Below are 9,801 nucleotides of genomic sequence, written 5' to 3'. Positions count from 1 at the left end.
GGTATACGGTCTGATATACCACAGCTGTCAGCCAATCAGCATTTACGGCTCGAACCACCCAGTTTTTAATGTATAATATATACTGTATATATTTCCTTTATTATTATTTTTTGCTTCCTAGGGCTTGAGCCCTGTTAAACCCCTGCATTAATCTGGCCCTGATTGACAACTACAACAGCAGGGTCATGGCTTTACTGATGTAATGGGTCTGTATTGTTGCCAATATGCTTACCGAGTGACCTACAAACACACCAACCTTATATTTCTTTCCTTTATCTAATTATTCTACATGTACTAGTCTAGTGTTAGACTGATCTTACTCATTGTCCTGGTTTCTGAGAGTATGCAGATGGATTGTGTACAATTGTAAGTGTGAGTATGCATTGTGTGAAGAGAATGAATGAGTCATCTTCACAATGCAGTGGCAGACTTCAGGCAGGGTGTGGCTCTAACGGCCATACAGGCCCCTGCAGGGACAGGGCTCCATCCTGGCTCAAACCCAGCCAGTTTCACTCAGTCATTGAGTCTCAGCTGAGCCCTGAAAACTGGTATCTGCAGTGCTTTGCCGCTGTTGCAGCGTACTCTAGTCTGGGCAATGGGCCAGAGACCAGAAGACGCAGTGGAGTGAGTACTTCACTGTGCATCATGTATCAAACTCAGGCTGTACAAGTGCCTCAAGACAGCTTTATCACACTGCCCTAAAGGCTAAAGGTCAAGCACTCAACAGTGAGAGGCTTCCTCTCCCTATGAAAGAGTCCACCATCCTGCTTTCATCAGACCCAGCCTCAGTGAATTTGGAGACAAATTCACTTTACAGGATGTGCCAGTTGCCAGGGATCAAATTGATATACACTGAACAAAAATATAAAACGCAACAAACAATTTCAAAGATTTTACTGAGTTCATAAGGAAATCTGTCAATTGAAAAAATCCATTAGGCCCTAATTTATGGATTTCACATGACTGGGAATACAGATGTGCATATGTTGGTCAGACACCTTTAAAAAATGTAGGGGCGTGGAATATTTTCCCACTCCTCAATGGCTATGCGAAGTTGCTGGATATTGATGGGAACTGGAACGCACTACCGTACACGTCGATCCAGAGCATCCCAAACATGCTCAATGGGCGACATCTGGTGAATATGCAGGCCATGGAAGAACTGGGACATTTTCAGCTTCCAGGAATTGTGTACAGATCATTGCAACATGGGGCAGTGCATTACCATGCTGAAACATGGTGATGGCAGCAGATGACTGGCATGACAATAGGCCTCAGGATCTCGTCACAGTATTTCTGTGCATTCAAACTGCCACAGAAATTCTTAGGTTGTGCAAACCCAGTTTCACCAGGTGTCTGGGGGGGCTGGTCTCAGATGATAACGCAGGTGAAGCAGGATGTGGACGTCCTGGGCTGGCATGTTTACGCGTAGTCTGCAGTTGTGAGGCCGGTTGGCCATACTGCCAAATTCTCTAAAAAGTCATTGAGGTGGCTTATGGTATAGAAATGGACATTCAAGTCTCTGGCAACAGCTCTGGTGGATATTCCTAATCAGCATGTCAATTGCGTGCTTCCTCAACTTGAGACATCTGTGGCATTGTGTTGTGACTAAACTGCACATTTTAGTGGCCTTTGTTCCCAGCACAAGGTGCACCTGTGTAATGATCATGCCATTTAATCAGCTGCTTGATGTGTCAGGTGGATGGATTATCTTGGGAAAGGAGAAATGCTCACCAACAGGGATGTAAACAAATGTGCACAACATTTTTGAGAAGTAATCTTTGTGCATATGGAACATTTCTGGGATCTTTTATTTCAGCTCATTAAACATGGGACCAACACTTTACATTTTGCGTATACAGAGTAGCATACCATATGTTCCAGGCAACTTGGACAGTGCAGAGTTCCCAACCAAAGCTCAAACCTATCCATTGCTATATCATTATTTTACTTCAGAGTCAGGCATTGACAGTGGAACATTCTAGCGAGAAAACAAAACTGAAAACCACCACAACCAAGAAAACTTTTCTATTTGTTTTAACTTTATTTTTTTGCCATCTCCAGTCAGGTGACAAAGGCCTCGAGTGAACAAAATAAGTTTGCAACTCCACCCCCCCTGCCCTCATACACACCTCACTGCAAACTGCCTTCCAGAACATTCCGGAAGCCCACGCTGCCACACTAACACCTCAGACTCAACTATTATGGGATGCCCAGGGCAGCCGGCGCAGGGCCAGGTTGCCACGGTGACAGAGGTAAGCGCACAGGGCCCTCAGCTTCCTAAACAGACAGAGCGGCATTGACAAGAGAAATCACTGAAGTTTGGTTCCATATTTAGCATCTTCTCTAATGTTCTCTTTTCTCGATATCGTAGGTTTATTTAAAATGCTGGGGTGGGACGGTTAAGACTGCTCGTTAAGCGCTAGCCACCGGCGTTCCCGCGGCTTGGGAGAAAAGCGTTGGAGTTGTCTGATCAGCCAGAGCGGAGAGGCCATGCTGGGAAGCAGCAGTAAGGCTGCCAGAGAGGGACAACCCCAACGGAGTTGGTCAGTAAAAGGGGCCTCCAGCCCCCCTCTTCCCACCAGTCAAAAAGCTCCCCCCCTCCCTTCTCCCCATAAAAGGCATCAGACCGGCTCTATTCAATCTAAGGAATAAAAAAAAAAAAAAAACATACAAAAAGCTGGATCCCATCATTATTTTAAACATTCAGGAATGTATGTGGCAATACCAAAACATCTCGAAGGCAAAAATAAACAGGAATGAGGAAGTCAAAAAAGAAAATCTATATTTTTAAAGTACTTTTCTTTATATTGTAGATTATGTATAACTAAACCTCAGCGATCCGGCAGAATGCCACCCAACAGCGAGCGAGTCACTGTAATGGTGGGACAGTCCGACAGCGTTGGAGAGAGAAAAACCAAAAAACAAGAAAAAAAAGGAATCACAACAGAATGATTGAAGTTGTCTGAAGGCCGTCGCTTTGGTGACAGATAGAAGAACCAATAAGAATGCTAGACTGGTTGTGGGTGGAGTTTGTTGCCTGGGCAGCCCAGTCCTGTCTTTCTATTTGCCGCCGGTCATCTGCTTAACGGCCACAGCACACTCCTCCCCCATAGCGGCCAGCACAGAGACCTGCAGGCAGAGAGATGGTTAATATTCTTCGTAGGCGCCACTAACAAAAATAAACTGTCAAGCTTCACAACACCCCAGCCAACACACTGCCAGCCACACTCACCAGGATATCCTCACCAGCAGCAAACTTCTGCTCTATCTCCTTGCCCAGGTCTGAATCAGGCACACGCAGGTCCTCCCTCACGTCTCCATTGTCACCCATGAGGGACATGAACCCATCAGTGATGTTCAATAGCTGGAAACAAACAGGTTACATCTACAGTCAGACACAAAGCACGCTCCAGGTAGTCTTCATTTCAGTCATGCTGTGCAGATGAGAAGGAAATGAGATGGGCATGTTAGAGAAAGTGTGAGTTGTGCATTTGTTTTGTTAGCCATCACATCAGATGTTTGTGATCTGATCACTCTGGTGTAACAGCCATCTCCAAAGAGATCTCTGTAGCAAGAACCATTCACACTCATGCCACGGGTATTGGCACAGTGCTGGGTGATCGTCATGCGTTAACAGGGGAACCCTCAAATGCCAAATATACAATTCAAAGTTAAATGTAATGTGATCAAATGTGTTTAAAAAAACAGGTTGGGTGACATAGGGGCCAGTGCTGACAGGGCAGAGGAACCAAAGCTGTGCACACATGGTTCCCAGAAAGAGAAACAAGCCATTGTGATCAGCACAACAGCATTACTCCCAAGGCAGTTGAATTATGTACCGAGAATGAGTGAGACTATGAGTCACCCAACTGACCAGGCTTAAGCCCTAACACACCAGCGTATACATATTACCTCAACTAGCCGGTGCCCCCGCACATTGACTATGCAACAGTACCCCCCTGTATATATAGCCTCCCTACTGTCACTTTATTCTATTGTATATATAGCCTCCCTACTGTCACTTTATTTTTTACTTCTGCTCTTTTTTTCTCAACACTTTTTTGTTGTTGTTTTATTCTTACTTTTTTGTTTAAAATAAATGCAATGTTGGTTAAGGGCTGTAAGTAAGCATTTCACTGTAATGTCTGCACCTGTTGTATTCGGCGCATGTGACCAATAAAATTTGATTTGATTGATTTGATTTGACCAGCGCATTTGATCCCTCTTTGTGGCATAAGTCTACCCCCAGGTAATGTAACAAAGTATGTCAACATGTCAGTAAACAAAGGGTTGTGGACAGTAACTTCTCAATGCCTTAGCAACAACTATCAGAGCAGTACAGCTCACTGAATACAAGCTCCCTGGACAAGGATGACATCATGCCTAGGAGATCCAGACCATATGACCTTGGTGGGAGGAACTGGCCAATAGTGTTGCGCCACCTCACAGGTGAACGCAGGCCAGGCTGGGAGCGTGTAGAGCTTTTCTCACTACTCCACACACACGCTGAAAACTGACCTGCCCAACTACAGAACTACACAGGCAGCCTTCTAGGAGAGCGTCTAGATTTATGACGGCGGTTGGATTGACAGAACAGTGTTGAGTGGATTTGCTAGTCTCTTGGAAAATAGTGTCCTGATAGAATGTGAATTAGTCATTACTGAATTAGTACGTAGTCAACTGGTATCATTCCAATGATGTGGGAACAAGTTGGATAAGAGAACCCTTGTGACATAGGGCATTGGTTTCCCAAACTCTGTCCTTGCCCCCAGTGCACCTTTTGCCATAGCACTACACAGCCGACTTCAAAATCCAAGCTTGATGAGTTGGTTATTTGAGTCAGCCGTCTAGGGCAAAAACCAAAATGTGCACTGACAGGAAGTGAGGTCACACTGGGTAGGAAATGAACTTTTTGGTCCACGCCAATTTACCAGCCAAAATATTTAGGCATAATTACACCCCAAAAAAATAAGAGCATGCTTTGTAATGTTTCAAAAACAAGTATTAAGTAGTAATGAGGTGTATAGCTCAATTCAATTTCATTTTGATCCCAGTGTTTTAACTAATGCTAAAATAAATAATAGTAAGTTAAATGGACAGTTCTACAACTGAACATCAAAGTGCCTTCCCTGCCACAAAATGCTGAGTGATCAGGTTTTACAATTAGTTCAGGGCTCTAATGCTGACATTAGTACATAACTGAGTGGCGCAGTGGTCTAAGGCACTGCATCGCAGTGCTAACTGTGCCACTGGAGATCCTGGTTCGAATCCAGGCTCTGTCGCAGCCGGCCGCGACCGGGAGACTCATGGGCGGCGCACAATTGGCCCAGCGTCGTCCAGGGTAGGGGAGGGAATGGCCGGCAGGGATGTGGCTCAGTTGATAGAGCATGGCGTTTGCAACGCCAGGGTTGTGGGTTCAATTCCCACGGGGGGGGGGGGCAGTATAAAAAAAAAGATGTATTCACTAACTGTAAGTCGCTCTGGAAAAGAGCATCTGCTAAATGACTAAAATGTCAAAGTAACTTGATATTTAGGAGCACAAATCAAATGTAGGTGCACAATGCAATTAAGTGTTTCAATAAGAAATGCCTAAAGGTAATGCATACATTTTGAATGTTCCATGCTCAAGCACAATGTATCCCCCAAATATTTGAGTCACAAGGTTAGACAAATGTTCAGCTGCCCCCTTTTGAGGGGAGGGCCATTACCATGGTCATGCACTGTGTCCATCAGAGTTGAGAATCTCCTCTAATGCAACTAGCCAAGAAACGCAAAGACAAAGTCCCACTAACAGCCTTTCAGGTGAATTCGACCAATTTCTACATTTAGGCTTTTAATAAATATATATACACTCAAATTAAACAATTAGAAAAATATATATTTTTTAATTGTAAAGTGGTTGTCCCACTGGCTATCATAAGGTGAATGCACCAATTTGTAAGTTGCTCTGGTTAAGAGCGTCTGCTAAATGACGTAAATGTGACCAGTCGCCAACGTGGCTGGTAAAATAAGACATCCCGCCAATGCCAAAATCTACCCGCATTAGGCAGGTGTTCATTTCCCACCCTGGTCACACTGACCTGGAACTCATTCCTCTTGATGTGGGGCACATCCATGTTGTGGGTAGAGGGGCACATGTCCTCATACTTCTTGTTGGTGAAGATGTCAATGCCCACCATGTTGACCTAAAAGAGGAAGGAGAGGGATAAACGTCAACTTAGAGAACAGAGTTTTACCACACCACTAATAACATAGTCATAACAAGTTAAGTAAAACCTAATTTGATGAGTCAAAAGTTATGCTTGGAGAATACAGACAAAGCATGTATGGGTCAATTACTTCAGATGTGGACAATGCATGTACACCTAAAGTCTGTACCCCGCAAATTCCTGAATACTGACGCTGCTGGACATTTCCACTATCTAGCAGAGGCATCCCTAGGGCGTGTAGTATTTGCATGCGTCTAGTCAATCCCCTACCTTGGCGTGTCCGTGCTTTCCGGTCTTGGAGGTGGACATTTCCACAATCTTACAGGGGCGTCCCTTTAGCACCACGTGACCATTCTTTCGCAGGGCAGAGCACTGCATAGGAATGGTGGCGGAGGCACCAGACTCTCCGGTGGTAAAGTCAAGTTCAGGGTCTGCCATGGTGTGATGGATTAGGGGGTACTGCAGAGGAAGAGATGTATAGGTTAGATCAGGCAATTACAGCAACAGCACTGCCAGATGAATTCGATGTATGAATACAAGGGCTGTCAAAGTCAATGAGTACATTTTACAGGCACGATTTTTTTTTTTACACCGTTAAGCGCATCTCCATTTCTTCAACATACGGACCCTTTAATATTTGATCATGACACATTAATAGTGTTCAGTTTGTCATGTTTAGCAGGCCAACTGAAATCCATGCCATTGCAAATGGGACAAACTGCCCAATTTAAATAGCTTTTTGTATGTTTAACTAGCTGGCTTGCTTAGAATTGTGAAGTAAAACGCTTGCTAAATCTAGTTATCCTTAGGTCTGCATTGCCAATGACTTCACTGGCAGTAGGTTGAGTGGATGAACAAGGCAGGGGCAACACCTCAGTTGCTTGTTTGTTAGCTGATAAATTCCAGCACAGATGTGGCAGTCAAGTTATAGGAGATGAGTAAAGAAATGGGGAAATTGAGTTCACTGCTCCAGTCTCATACACTAGCAATGTTGCCGGCAACTGAGTTGGGTATCAGTTTACAGTAACTTCCCGCAATGATTTTAAATTAGAAACATGACAGCCATTCCATTTAACTACTGTTTGTTGTAGTTCAGGTCAAAAGATTTAAGCAAACGGTCCCAATTCTAGCAGTAGCAGCTTGTGACTAGTTCTTGATGAAGAACATGTTAAGTAGCCTAGGCTAGATTTAATAGCTGTATAATGTGAACTCGGCCCTGGCTGCTCTGTTATCTTCTGTGGAATTCTTAACATTGTTGGACATGTTTAAAGCTGCAATATGTAACTTCCTGGGCGACCCTGAACTAAATTCACAGAAATTAGTTATAGATATGTCACTCGTTGAAAGTAAGTCTAAGAAGCGGTAGATCTGATCAGTTTTGTACACCAGCTTCAAACAGCTGAAACTATAATATTTTTGGTAATGGAAAATAATTCACAGCGGTTTAGATGGTACAATGACTCTACACTACACTTGTGTCAAACTGAAATAAGGCGACCTACCATAACTTTAGCAACTAGGAATTGGCGAAGCACAGTTCTGTATGCCAACAGTGCACAACCATGCTTAATTTATCATAAGCATTACAGATCAAATCTTAATTGCTAAATAGCCCCATATTTTTTATATAAATCAAAAAAGCAAGTACCATTTAAGATGAATTTACTAAAACCATAATATCAACTGTTATATATTATGGAACAATCTTCAAAAAGGCAGTAACCTCAGCAGTAGTGCTTGCTTGTAGAAGCATCTGGCATAGCCTTGTTTTGTTAATATAGCAGAGAATACTTACTTCAAGCCCTTATCAAAGTCAAGACACCAAATGAAAAAAAGTTGCCAGTGCGAAGTGATACACATCTCACGCCTGGAACAGTTATTCAGTGATCCTTTGAAACAGGACTCAATTGGGTGAGTTGAAAGAATTCAGGGTTAAACCAAAAATACAAATATATATCTTAAATATACAGACCTTCAATTTAGTTTATTCTGCCAGTTTTAGAATTTTGCAAATTGTTAGCAATTCCACATGACACCGCATGGTGATGAATTAGGGTCACGACATGTTTGGTGAGTAAGCCCAGGCTTAACGATTCTGATGAAAATACTGTCTTTAATAAACTCATGCCAGCATATTTTCAGTATGTTGGGGTCATAGCCTAGCTAATCCTAAATGCCACTAGCAGTTCGCAAAGTAGCCTAAGTGGAATAGACGGGACGCAATTATTCCCAAATAAAATTGTATTTGCCACATGAGCCGAATACAACAGGTGTAGACCTTAGAGTGAAATGCTTACTTACAAGCCTTAACCAACAATGCAGTTGAGAAAATAAGAAAACGCAGGAGTTGAAAATATTGAAGGCATGTGGTACACGGATTGCCCCGCAGTCTAGTTTTGCATCACCAATTTAACATTTCGGCCTGCCCCATTGACAATGAATGACTTCCGCCAGAACGCAGAGTTGACGCATTTGGTGGACATGAGGCGATTCCATGAAATAGTTTCACTAGTCTGGTTAGATAGTTGACGTCAGTTCCAGTACTCAAACCCATCCTTATAACGAACATCATGCGGAAGATTACAACGTGGGAATAATGGACGTCCCAGCAAGCGTGGACCGCTTATAGTCAACGTTAACAGGCGACTGCTAAAATCTATTTCACAAATCAGCCCCAAGACTGGTTCAGGGCCCGACCTGGTCATGTTACCGATCATCCCCACGCCCTGTCCACGTGTCCCAGTTTGGCCTGCGCCTTAGCTCGGGAGGCAGAAACAAGAGTTCGCCTCACGTCACGATAAACCTGCCGCATTATAGTGCCACTGTAAATAACGGGGAGGCCTGGCCCGGGACACTCGTAGCCGACCTGACAACATTTATAACAAATGTTGGCTAGACAACTTCCTCCGCGCTAACGTCAGCTTCATAATGTTAACCACACAAGTACCAGGGATACCGTTCAGCCAACTTCACACAAGTTTGGCTAGGTTAGCAAAAAGAGGCTAACAATAAGCTAGTTAGCTACTGTATTCGGCCTGGCCCGGCCTACACGCTGTGTATCTAGCTAGCTATGAGAATGAACATTGGGAGACTAAACATAACACTGGCTACGGTTTATAAAGACATACCTACCATACCAAATAGTTTTGGTTAACTAATAAGCGACTCATTAGTTTATAGATAGAAGCGATAATGCGTTAGCCAGCTAACCAGATGGCTACCTTAGATTGAAAGACGCGTTAGTTGGCTAGGTAACGTTAGTAGTATGACGACAATTCCATGCCGTTAGCGAGAAGTTAATTGTAGAAACGTTTGGAGTTATTTTAATCCATCCCAACCTCGTATATCTGTATTACGAACACATTCCATTACCTAGTCAATTTGCTAATGTTAGCTTGTTAACGTTGCAATTAGCAACCTAATCACAATACTTTGTCTAAACAAATAAACAAATGTTAATTCAGAAAGTGTCAACTACTTTCATTCAAACAATTCTAGGCATCTTTATTAAAATTGCCTCATGTCAATGTACATTACGACATGGTTAGCTTTCCTAGCGCAGTTAGTTACCAACATTCGGCTAGTTTAG

General features: G+C 43.3%; 1 protein-coding gene across 1 annotated transcript; it reads right to left on the bottom strand.

Moving 5' to 3' along the window:
• Nucleotides 1–1,792: 1,792 nt before the first annotated feature.
• LOC311109356 (eukaryotic translation initiation factor 5A-1-like) lies at nucleotides 1,793–8,303 on the bottom strand. The gene is made up of 4 exons (XM_084152207.1): nucleotides 6,483–8,303; nucleotides 6,084–6,188; nucleotides 3,236–3,367; nucleotides 1,793–3,132 (listed from the first exon to the last, which is right to left on the bottom strand). Exons 1-4 carry the CDS (start codon nucleotides 6,648–6,650, stop codon nucleotides 3,064–3,066), a joined length of 474 nt encoding a protein of 157 aa, XP_084008333.1. The 5' UTR covers nucleotides 6,651–8,303; the 3' UTR covers nucleotides 1,793–3,063.
• Nucleotides 8,304–9,801: the final 1,498 nt, after the last annotated feature.

Source organism: Coregonus lavaretus (genome assembly GCF_964263955.1).
Source record: "Coregonus lavaretus genome assembly, chromosome: 34".
NCBI lineage: Eukaryota > Metazoa > Chordata > Actinopteri > Salmoniformes > Salmonidae > Coregonus > Coregonus lavaretus.
The sequence above is the reverse complement of the archived record's forward strand: the minus strand, read 5'-3'. Positions and strand labels throughout refer to the sequence as shown.